The following is a 12,767-nucleotide window of genomic DNA, read 5'->3' on the forward strand; positions in this document are numbered from 1 at the left end:
TCTTTCCATTTCAATATGATCACTTGCACAGTGCTCCTTGGGATGTTTAAAGTTTTTGAAATCATTTTGTATGCAAATAGTGTATATATACAGTACAGACCAAAAGTTTGGACACATCTTCTCATTTACCTCTTGAAGATGATGAAGAGAATGCAAAGAGTGTGCAAAGCACACAGTCATCAAAGCAAAAGGTGGCTACTTTGAAGAACCTAGAATATTAGACATAATTTTAGTTGTTTCACACTTTTTTGTTAAGTATATAATTCCACATGTGTTAATTCATAGTTTTGATGCCTTCAGTGTGAATGTACAATTTTCATAGTCATGAATATACAGAAAAATCTTTAAATGAGAAGGTGTGTCCAAACTTTTGGTCTGTACGGTGTGTGTGTATATATATATATATATATATATATATATATATATATATATATATATATATATATATATATATATATATATATATATATATATATATATATATATATATATTTTAGTGGCCCGATTCTAACGCATCGGGTATTCTAGAATATGTATGTATAACACAGCCACATAGTAAATAGTACAGGGACGTACCATATAACACAGACCGAGCATTGTATAACTCAGCCCACGTAGTATATAACACAGCCAACGTAGTATATTGCACAGCCCATGCAGTATATAACACAGCCCACGTAGTATATAGCAATGTGGGCACCATATCTCTGTTAAAAATAAAAAAAAGAATTAATATAGTTATATACTAACTTTCCGGCGGCCCCCGGATCCAGGCCATGCCTTTAGCGATGCTCGTCGCGACGCTCCGTTCCCAGTAATGCCTTGCGGCAATAACACGTGATGATGTAGCGGTCTCGCAAGACCGCTACTTCATGTCCGGTCATTGCCGCAATGCATTCTTGGGACCGGAGCGTCGCGAGGATCGGGAAAGGCTGGCGCGGATGACGGAAGGTGAGAATATAATGTTTTTTTTAATTATTTTTAACAATATATGTTTTTACTATTGATGCTGCATAGGCAGCATCAATAGTAAAAAGTTGGGCACACTTACACGGTTAAGAGGTCGGTGCTGGAGGTCCCATTATTCTCTATGTGGAGTGCGGCTCTGCGGGTGGAGGTTGGTGCTGGAGGCCCCACTATTCTCTATGTGGAGTGCAGCTCTGCGGGTGGAGGTCGGTGCTGGAGGCTCCATTATTCTCTATGTGGAGTGCAGCTCTGCGGGTGGAGGTCGGTGCTGGAGGCTCCATTATTCACTATGTGGAGTGCGGCTCTGCGGGTGGAGGTCGGTGCTGGAGGTTCCATTATTCTCTGTGGAGTGCGGCTCTGCGGGTGGAGGTCGGTGCTGGAGGCCCCATTATCCTCTATGTGGAGTGCGGCTCTGCGGGTGGAGGTCGGTGCTGGAGGTTCCATTATTCTCTATGTGGAGTGCAGCTCTGCGGGTGGAGGTCGGTGCTGGAGGCTCCATTATTCTCTATGTGGAGTGCCGCTCTGCGGGTGGAGGTAGGTGCTGGAGGCTCCATTATTCTCTATGTAGAGTGCGGCTCTGCAGGTGGAGGTCGGTGCTGGAGGCTCCATTATTCACTATGTGGAGTGCGGCTCTGCGGGTGGAGGTCGGTGCTGGAGGTTCCATTATTCTCTGTGGAGTGCGGCTCTGCGGGTGGAGGTCGGTGCTGGAGGCCCCATTATCCTCTGTGGAGTGCGGCTCTGCGGGTGGAGGTCGGTGCTGGAGGTTCCATTATTCTCTATGTGGAGTGCAGCTCTGCGGGTGGAGGTCGGTGCTGGAGGCTCCATTAGTCTCTATGTGGAGTGCGGCTCTGTGGGTGGAGGTCGGTGCTGGAGGCTCCATTATTCTCTATGTGGAGTGTGGCTCTGCGGGTGGAGGTCGGTGCTGGAGGCCCCATTATTCTCTATGTGGAGTGCGGCTCTGCGGGTGGAGGTCGGTGCTGGAGGCTCCATTATTCTCTGTGGAGTGCGGCTCTGCAGGTGGAGGTCGGTGCTGGGTCTCCATTAGTCTCTATGTGGAGTGCGGCTCTGTGGGTGGAGGTCGGTGCTGGAGGCTCCATTATTCTCTATGTGGAGTGTGGCTCTGCGGGTGGAGGTCGGTGCTGGAGGCTCCATTATTCTCTATGTGGAGTGCCGCTCTGCGGGTGGAGGTAGGTGCTGGAGGCTCCATTATTCTCTATGTAGAGTGCGGCTCTGCAGGTGGAGGTCGGTGCTGGAGGCTTCATTATTCTCTATGTGGAGTGCGGCTCTGAGGGTGGAGGTCGGTGCTGGAGGCTCCATTATTTTCTATGTGGAGTGCGGCTCTGTGGGTGGAGGGTCCACACCAGAACTGTAGCAGGTAAAGACTCCAATACCCACAGGTGTCCCTTCTAATTGGGGGGATACTATCCCCTCTAATAATCCTCGGACAGTTCTGACAAACATGGAAAAGTGCCCCTTTATGGAGTTGACAGAAAGTCTGTTTAGTCACTTTAGCTTCATAGTATCAGCTCTAATCCAATGGTGAGAGCGATTAACCCTGAAGAGTCACAGATTGTGGGGTTGTTATAAAATGTTATATTTAGGGGGTTTGTGTTGTCTCCTTATAAGAATCACAATGGTTTTGTTCCTTTTCCGTTAATAGATACAAATGACCCAACTATGAAATACAGGAACCAAGGAAACATGTATTACTCCCATAGTACGGGGCCCCTTTATTGGCCTCCACACTGTATAATGTTCCCACAGTATCCTCCACACAATATAATAGTACAAGAAACCCCACACAATCTGCTACCACCCAAACCACTAGGTAATAAATCCTCCCTTATCCCCATTCTTGATGCCTTACAGTGCCACCTTCTTGGTTCCCCCAGTACATCCATCCTCAATTTTATTTTAGCTTTTGTCTCTTTCATGTAATACCGTATATACTTGTGTATTATCCGAGTTTTTCATCACTTTTTTTGTGCTGAAAACACCCCCATCGTGGTCCCAGAAAGCCGGAGGGGGAGTGGAGGTCAGCGGGTCACAGAGGCAGGAGCCGGTGGCTGTGGCTAAAGCCTGAGCCGCTGCTGTAGTAGCTCACAGTGCCAGCCGCCGACTTCCAGCCATACATCGTACTCGCCTACCGGCGCGCCCTCGGTGCTGGCACTGTATCTCGTTCCGGCCCCCTACACCTGGAGCTCTTCCTGCCGATTGATCATGTGGGACCGCTCACTAAGATAATGAATATGCAGACCTTTCCACTCCCATAGGTGTAGGCGCATATTCATTACCTAATGAGCAGGGCCACGTGATCGCTCAGTACTGGAAGAACTCCAGGCTCCGGTGGCCGGAATGATGCAGGACGCTCAGGTAGGTGAGAGGGATGTGTTTGCTCCTTTTTTTTTTTTTTTTTTATAATTAAAAAGGCATGCATAGGGATAAGTAGCCATGCATATCAGGATCGGGATGAGGGGACAATGTATACCTGGCTTATACTCGAGTCAATAAGCTTACCCATTTTTTTGTCAAAAGTAGGTGCCTCGGCTTATACTCAAGTATATATGTTATATGGAATCCAAAGCAAAAATGCCAAAAAAATAAAAATGAAAAAACCTATCCTGAAAACAGTACACTGTACATGGAGACATTAGCATTAGATAACTCCTGTCTTGTTGTTCTTACAAACCATCTTTTATAAAAGCCTTAAACTTCTGTGTGTGAATCAGAGCTGAGATCTAACGTGATAGAAGATTACAGTGCGGCGAAGACGGGAAACCTTCATATAGACGGCCGGTGGGGATGGAGTCAGTGACCGACTCTGGACAAATCTGTTTCTAGAGCCATAGTAGAAGATGAAGATGTTGTCCTCATCATGAAGTAGTTATTTCTCCTGTCACGTGTAATGAATATCTCCTGCAGTGTTACCAATGCCGATTCCAGTGTCGGTAAATGAGACGAGAATTAGCGTTATGGAAGATGAGTCTATGAGGAACGTATTCAGCTGCCGACTCCGAGGAAGAAACTGCTTCTTGTCTGTGGCCTAAATATATAGGTTTTATTAGTAGATGTAAAGAAGGAAACTAAATACTGTAAAATAATAAATCTCCTCATATGTTTCCTTTATTATCTCCAGTAATTGTATTGTTACACAGGATTCTTATGATGTTACATTGGCTCATCTTCTCATTCAGGTCTCTACAATATCGGATCCTCTCAGTGAAGATCTTCTATATAAGAGAATTTTTCTGAATTGCCCATCAAGGATGAATATGGACAGAGATAAGATGGTGGAGAGGATATTACACCTCACCCTAGAGATCCTCTTCCGGATTACTGGAGAGGTGAGAGATTCTGATGACGTCACATTACATCATTCTTATCTATGGGAATAACAGATGGACAGAACTGGAGAGGTGAGGACTCTGGAAATGTCTGTAGTGAGATTTATTAATGTGTCTCTCCATAACCAGGATTACACAGTAGTGAAGAAGACCTCTAGTGAGCGCTGTCAGGACCCTTTGTCTGTGGGATGGGGAAGACCCCTGAGCCCAATCACAGGGCCTCCACCTCACCCCCTGATACATGAGGACATCAATGACCAGAAGATCCTAGAACTTGCCTACAAGATGATTGAGCGGCTGACTGGAGAGGTGACACTGCAGGGAATGCTGGGACATTATACAGTAACAATATGAAGGGATCGGGGGGTGACGGTATCATTGTATGTGTCAGGTTCCTATAAGGTATCAGGATGTCGCTGTCTATTTCTCCATGGAGGAGTGGGAGTATTTAGAAAGACACAAAGATCTGTTCAAGGTCGTCATGATGGAGGTTCCCCAGCTCCTCACATCACCAGGTAATAGACAGGACTAAATACACACAGCCTGTAATTATCTGTATGTAAAGAATGAATTAAGTCCCTGTATGTGTTTCCCTCAGATCTATCCAGTAAGAGGACAACACCAGAGAGATGTCCCCGTCCTCTTCTTCCACAGGACTGTAAACAAGAAGATCCCAATGTTCCTCAGGATCATCAGGTAGATGGAGAGGAGGTGTCATGAGATCTTCCCTATGATGTGTAGACGCCGGTGAAAGTCTTGTGCTCAGTCTTGTTTTATCCACCAGTATTATATGTTTTATACTCGTGTAATGAGAACAGTGGAGATGGCAGGATTAGAGTTGATCATAGATGTGACTTCTCCATCTGTCTGTGACATTTACAATATTTGTTTCAGGGTGAAGATCTGACCCATATTAATACTACAGAGACATTTGTGAGGGATGATGATTGGTATAAAGAAGAGATTCCTACATATGACTGCCCAGGTGAGTAGTAACCACTAAATGCAGAGAAGTCACAGATTCTTCTCAGTCACCGGCTGTGACTGCTTTATCGGTGGTGTAGTCCGGCTATATTACCATGATCACCATTTTTCCTCTAGGCCATAACATTCTCCTTCATCCAAAACTGTTCAAATGACTTTGGGCATGAAAAGCCCTTTTCTATAGAACCTATAGCCTGGAGGATCCACCTACCCCCTTGGTTTAGGAGACGCTGACTTATCTGCCCAGATCTGTAAACTACAAAGCCAAACTGCGTACGTAGAAAGTTTTGACAAGGTAGAAAATCACTTGAGGAAAATTGTTATAATGGGCTAGTAAGAGAAAGCGGAGGGTAATGATGCTGTTGGATTCCTAGAATCCTGATACTGGATGAATCTCCCTTCTCTCCCTTCTGTGCTGCTGAATGTGATCATATGGTCCCTACAAGACCAGGTCCAGTCTTTCTGGCCAAACTTCACTTTTATGATCAATAACATTAAATGTGCAGTGAGGCTAAGAGTGAATCTCTATACAATAACAGCAGAGTTTCCCTTTATCCTGACTTGTCAAATTTTTTTTTTATAACTGACTAACTTCAAGAAGGATCGTGATCATTCACACCTGCAGGAGATATGTGTTAGGCCGGTTTCACACGTCAGTGTCTCTAGTACATGAGGTGACAGTTTCCTCACGTACCGGAGACACTGACACACGTAGACCCATTAAAATCAATGCATCTGTGCAGATGTCATTGATTTTTTGCGGACCGTGTCTCCGTGTGCCAAACACGGAGACATGTCAGTGTTCGTGGGAGCGCACGTATTACACAGACCCATTAAAGTCAATGGGTCCGTGTAAAACACGGACCTCACACGGACGTTCTCCGTCTGCAGTCCGTGTGGCGTGCAGGAGACAGCGCTACAGTAAGCGCTGTCCCCCCCACATGGTGCTGAAGCCGCGATTCATATCTTCTCTCCAGCAGCGTTTGCTGCAGAGAAGATATGAATAATAGTGATTAAAAGACAGATCTATGTGTCCGCCGCCCTCCCACCCCCTGTGCGCCCCCCCGCTGTCCTGAAAATACTCACCCGCTCCCTCGTTGGCTGTCGGTGCTTCCTGGTCTGGCCGCGGCTTCTCTACTGTATGCGGTCACGTGGGGCCGCCGATTACACTCATGAATATGTGGCTCCACCTCCAATAGGGGTGGAGTCGCCTATTCATAAGTGTAAATGAGCGGCCCCACGTGACGGCATACACTAGAAGCCGCGACCAGACCAGGAAGCAGCGAGGGAGGCGGGTAAGTATTTTCTGACCAGGGGGGGGGGGGCGCACAGGGGGGGGGGGGCGCACAGGGGGTGGGGGGGCGGCGGACACATAGATCTTTACTTTATTTTAAACACTATTATTCATATCTTCTCTGCAGCAAACGCTGCTGCAGAGAGGATATGAATCGCAGCTTCAGCACCAGATGCTGGTACGTGTGGTACCCAGCACGGTGCGTGTGGTACCCAGTGGGCACTCGGGCGGCACACGTGCCGCAAGTGTGCCACACTGATGTACACAAGAAACGTAGGGGCACACGGACACGGATAATTCCGGTACCGATTGTTTCCGGTACCGGAATTATCTGGACGTGTGGGACAGCCCTTAGCTCGAGCCCTGGTTTCATGGATTCACTCCACGTCATTAAAATCTGAAAAGGAATTCAGATTACTGCACGATCTCTCCTAAAATGGGGGGCACTAATATTTTCTGTCCTCTTCTGTACAGGACTCATAGTAGCGTCAATGGTACACTATACATGAGTGCAACTCTGGTTAAGTGTTGGACCTCTCCCCTCATACATACATTATTGTTGGGGATGTATTAGAATAAAAAAATGTATTTTCTTTCTGGGTATGTGCACACGATGCAGATTTAGTGCAGAATTGGTGCAGAACTGCAGCAGATTTTTCTGCTGCAGAAACGCTGCAGAACTGCACTGTGATTTACAGTACAATGTAAATCAATGAAAAAAAAAAAAGCTGTGCACATGGTGAAGAAAAATCTGCGCACAAACGCTGCAGATTTCAAAGAAGTGCACGTCGCTTCTTTTGTGCAGTTCTGCAGCGTTTCTGCGCAGATTTTTCTGCACCATGTGCACAGCTTTTTTTTTTTTACATTGATTTACATTGTACTGCACCGAAACTGCACGTGCAGATTTAGTGCAGAAAATTCTGCACTACATTTCCTACGTGTGCACATAGCCTTAGGCTATGTGCACACTTTGCTGTGTGCTCTGCGGGTTTATCCCGCAGCGGAATTGATAAATCTGCAGGGCAAAACCGCTGCGGTTATCCCTGTAGATTTATCACGGTTTGTTCCGCGGTTTCCGCTGCGAGATTACTCCTATACTATTGATGCTGCATAGGCAGCAATATGCAGCATCAATAGTAATGTTAAAAATAATAAAAATTGGTTATACTCACCCTCTGATGTCCGGATCTCCTCGGCGCTGCACGCGGCGCTCCGGTTCCAAAGATGCTGTGCCGAAAAGGACCTTCGTGACATCACGGTCATGTGACCGCGACGTCACCGCAGGTCCTGTTCGCACAGCAACTCTGACCGGATGGCCGCGGGCAGCGCTGAGAGGTGAGTATAGCATCATTTTTTATTTTAATTTTTTTTTTACACACAAATATGGTTCCCAGGGCCTGGAGGAGAGTCTCCTCTCCTCCACCTCGGGTACGGACCCGCACATTATCCGCTTACTTCCCGCAACGTGGGCACAGCCCCATGCGGGAAGTAAGCGGATCAATGCATTTCTATGGGTGCAGAATCGCTGCGATTCTGCACAAAGAAGTGACATGCTGCGGGTTGTAAACCGCTGCATTTCTGCGCGGTTTTTCCCGCAGCATGTGCACTGCGGTTTGCGGTTTCCATAGGGTTTACATGTTAATGTAAACGCAATTGAAACTGCTGCGGACCCGCAGCATCAAAATCGCTGCGGATCCGCAGTAAAAACCGCAAAGTGTGAACAAGGCCTAAATGTTCTCCTGTATGATAGTTTGATTGTGGTGAGATCGCCCTGCCCCAGTTATGAGTCTTTTACTCCGTGGTAGCCCTTAACCCCTTTCTGACATTAGACGTACTATCCCGTTGAGGTGGGGTGGGCCCGTATGACATACTACACCGTCGATTGTCATATGACGTCGATCAGCCGAGCTCACGGGGGGATAGCGGCTGAGTCTCAGCTGATTATCACAGCTCACATCCGGCACTATGTGCCAGGAGCGGTCACGGACTGCTCCTGGCACATTAACCCTGAGAACACTGCAATCAAACAAACACCGCTGAAAACGTCATCTTGTCCTGCAAAATAACGAGCCGCCATACAGCTTCATCAGATAAAAAAAAATAAGTTATAGCTCTCAGAATAAAGCGATGCAAAAACAATTACTTTTTATATAAAATAGTTTTTATTGTATAAAAGCGCCAAAACACAAAAAATGATATAAATGAGGTATCGCTGTAAGGCTTGGTTCACATTGCGTTAGTGGCGTCCGTTAGACGGACTACGTTACACCTCAGCATAAACGCGGTGTAACGTAGTCCGTTACGGCCGCCATTGACTGCAATGTCGGACGCATCGCTAGCGTACGCCCACAATGGGCGTGTGCTAGGGATGTGCCGTGATTGAGTGAGGGACCCGGAGACACGGGCTGCAGCGTTTCCGGGTCTGTCACTGCTAGCGCAGATAAAGCTAGCAGAGCTCTATCTGCACTAGCGGGGGTGTAAATGCTGGCACTTGCTCTAGCAGCAGCCCGTTAGCATATGTGCTGAACGGGCTGCTGCAACGCAAATGTGAACCTAGCTTAATTGTACTGTCCTGAATAATAAAACTGCTTTACCAGTTTTACCAAAGGTGGAATGGTATAATCGCTCCCACAAAAGAAATTCATAAATAGCTGGTTTTTGGTCATTCTACCTAACAAAAATCGGAATAAAAAGCGATCAAAAAATGTCATGTGCCCGAAAACAGTACCGATAAAAACGTCAACTAGTTCCGCAAAAAACAAGACATCACATGACTCTGTGGACCAAAATATGGAAAACTTATAGCTCTGAAAATGTGGTGACGCAAAAATAGGAATTAGTCCTACCTGTAATAGTGTTTCCAGAAGAACATCATGACAGCACCACCAGGAGGTTGTCCTTCATATCCTTGATAGGGACAGGAACACAGAAGAGGTTAAATGGCCCCTCCCCACCTCCACCCTTCAGTGATTTTCCAAAGTACCACACCAGGATGGATGCAACACAATTTTATTGAACTTCCTCTCTTTACATGTTCATATCGCACATTAGACAGGAAATTCAAGGGAGGGTAAGTAAGGGGTGCTGTCATGATGGACTCCTGGAAACACTATTACCGGTAGGACTAATTCCTACGTTCCAGGACGTCCCTCCTGACAGCACCAGCAGGAGACCTACCAAATACCCGGCAAATTTGGTCCATGGATGCTGCACCCGCACTCTGCCCACGAAGCAGAGACTGCTCTCAGTGAGTGAGCTTTAAGATTCTCTGGAGGAGATTCACCAGCTGAAATATACGGGGCACAAATGGTAGATTTAATCCATCTGGCTAGAGTAGCTTTTGAGGCTTTTTTTATCGGTCGTCCATGACAGCACCACAGAGAGAGGGGATCCGCCCTTCAGGAACAGGAAACCTACAGATACATAAGGGGGCACCTCTCCCATGCATCAGTTGGTTTCCTGTTCCTGGAGGACAGGATGCCCTACAGATCATCTGTATTTCATCTGGATACCCAGGCCGGCTGACCGACCCAGGTAGCGAGGGGGCCTCCTACCTCGGTCAGTGCGGGTCCCTGGAAGCGTTACGGTGGGTCCAGTTACGGCTCCACGGCAGTGAGCGGAGTCTGGGGATATCCGTCTCCTGAGGCCAGCGACGGAGGTAAGTATTCCCCCCCCCCCTCCTGAGTCCATCCGATCTTCCTATTCCTCTGGGCTCCTGTGCCTCGCCGGTTGTCTTGTCCGGGGCGCCTGGCATGGCGGTGTGCGGCGGGCTGGCCGGCTTCTGTTACAGACTCCGCTGTTCTGCGGCATGCAGGTGCAGTGGCGAGGGGGGGCGATTAGGGGCTAGAAGGAAGCTGCGGGTGACCTGCACGGGGAGGGGGCAGAACCCCTGGCCATACCCCTGCTGATACTCTGGATCCGTGGGAGGGCCTATTTAAGGTGCACAGAATGCTGCAGGGCTTCTTTTGAGCCCATCTGCAGCAATGGATGAACCAGAAGCTCCCGTCAGTCAGCAGGAGCCGGATAGAGCCTCGGAGAGGTCCCATGCAAACCCCCAGCCGAAGACCTGCAGATGCAGTGATCAGCCCAGTCACAGGACCTTGTCTAGACTGAAGGATCTGGTTCGCTCCCCTAGTAATCCGGTACCTATCACTGCTGCCTTGGTAAGAGACCTTCGTGAACGTGCCCTGATGCAGTCTTTTCCTATGTTTTTTTTTCCTCCGGGGAAAAAATGCGCTGGTAAAGTAAAGAATGAGTGTGCACTATGTGGTTGCCCTTTGCCACACGCCTACCCTAAAAGATTGTCAGCCGTTGATTATATAGGTCACCGGTATATATACACACAATCAAAGATATCAAAAAATACAGACTCAAAAAGATCAATTAAATGAGGAGAACTTGAGTCATAATGTATCTCAAAATATAAATATTTTTATTAAGGGTAGATATTTACCACAGACTAAATACAAATACATACAATAGGATATGATAAAATAGTGTGATCCCAAAAAGAGTAGTAACAGTCACGGGGTGGATCACGACAAGATATTATGCTAAATAAGTACACATACATGTAGAAAGCATTGCACATAAGCAATGTAACTTAAACAGGTAGGACAATCAGTTAGTCACTTGTTTGTACCAAGACTAATCAGTCCCACCTATAACTATCACCATGTTTAGTGCTAGCATGCATTGCTAAAACAATTACAGTGTATCAGACATAGGTAGCATAAGATACACATCAATAAATCAAGGGTTAATTACCCATATTGTGTCTCCTCTTGTCCACGCTGTGACCGCAAACCCGACGTACGTTTCGCGAGTATAAAGACTCGCTTCCTCAAGGGGGCATGGTCTAAATCGCCAACTCCCTGATCTTAAGTAGTTAGCTGATCCGATCACATGGTCGGATGTAGCAAATAACATGTCTGTCTTTACAATGCACAGGCTCTTGCTCTGAAAGCTCCCTAAGGCCGGGATCACACATACACGAGATACGGCCGAGTCTCGCAGGTGAAATCCCTCCTCTGGCGCCGGCACTTGGGAGCGGGGCGTTGTGCTCCATGTATTGCTGTGTGGTCGCACGCTCCGGTCCAGAGTGCCGGCGCCAGAGCTCAGTTTTCACCTGCGAGACTTGGCCGTATCTCGCGTATGTGTGATCCCGGCCTAACCCATATACTGCAGCCGGGGGATAAGGTCGGCGCCAAACCCCACACCACCAAGCAAAACAGACAAGGGGATAGAGGAGAGGACAGAAGCAAGGAGTCCCAAAGCAATGCAACGGAAGGTCTGTGGATCGAGACCGAAAATCTACAAAAAGTGCATTTAAAATATTTTTTTATATATAGACGATGTCTTCCTCGTATGGACGGGTACAACGGAGTCCTTATTTAAATTTCATGACTACCTGAATACAATTGATGAAACAATTAAATTCACCCTTGTACACTCATGTACTAACATTACATTTTTGGATGTTAATGTTCAAATTGAGAAAGGTAAATTGACTACTCAATTGTTTACTAAAGCCACAGATAAAAATGATTTATTGCTTTTCAATAGTCAACACCCTAGAAAAACTAAAGCGTCAATCCCATACAGTCAGCTTTTACGGGTTAAAAGAATTGAAAGTAATGAAGATTCTTTAAAAAAAAAAATCTATGGAAGCGACATGTAAGAAATTCTCTGAAAGAGGTTATCCAAAAAAATTGTTGCAAATACAGAAGAATAAGGTTGATATATTATCGAGAAAAGAATTATTACAGAAAAAACCTAAACTGAAAGAATTTGATCGGATTCCTTTTGTAACGTCGTATTGTGAGGAGAGTGGCAAAATTACTGACATTATATGCAAACATTGGGGTATGCTATATAAATGTTCTCCCGAAGTGAAGGAGTTTTCGAAACCACCAATTTTCTCATATAAACGTAGTCTAACTATTGCGTCTACTCTGGTGAAGTCTGATATAGGGTCATGCAAAAAACAGGGTCAGGCCACACTTACTGGTAACAGTAGGAAAGGTTGTTTTCCATGCTTGTCCTGTATTAACTGTAATTTGATGCCCAAGGGGACTAATTTCTTTCATCCAATCACGAATGAAGAATATAGGATACAGCATTATTTGACATGCGACTCAGTTTGTTGTATATTTACTTCAGTGTCCTTGTTCCTTATG

General features: G+C 46.4%; 1 protein-coding gene across 1 annotated transcript in view; it reads left to right on the top strand.

The window, feature by feature from the left end:
- LOC143767626 (uncharacterized) overlaps positions 1 to 12,767 on the top strand; it is a 498,682-nt gene that overhangs the window by 212,479 nt on the left and 273,436 nt on the right. The window contains exons 14-15 of the mRNA XM_077256061.1: positions 4,161 to 4,310; positions 4,440 to 4,619. Of these exons, the coding sequence (XP_077112176.1) occupies positions 4,161 to 4,310; positions 4,440 to 4,619 (330 nt within the window). The remainder of the gene's footprint in view (positions 1 to 4,160; positions 4,311 to 4,439; positions 4,620 to 12,767) is intronic.

This window comes from Ranitomeya variabilis, chromosome 4 (genome assembly GCF_051348905.1).
Source record: "Ranitomeya variabilis isolate aRanVar5 chromosome 4, aRanVar5.hap1, whole genome shotgun sequence".
Classification (NCBI taxonomy): Eukaryota; Metazoa; Chordata; class Amphibia; order Anura; family Dendrobatidae; genus Ranitomeya; species Ranitomeya variabilis.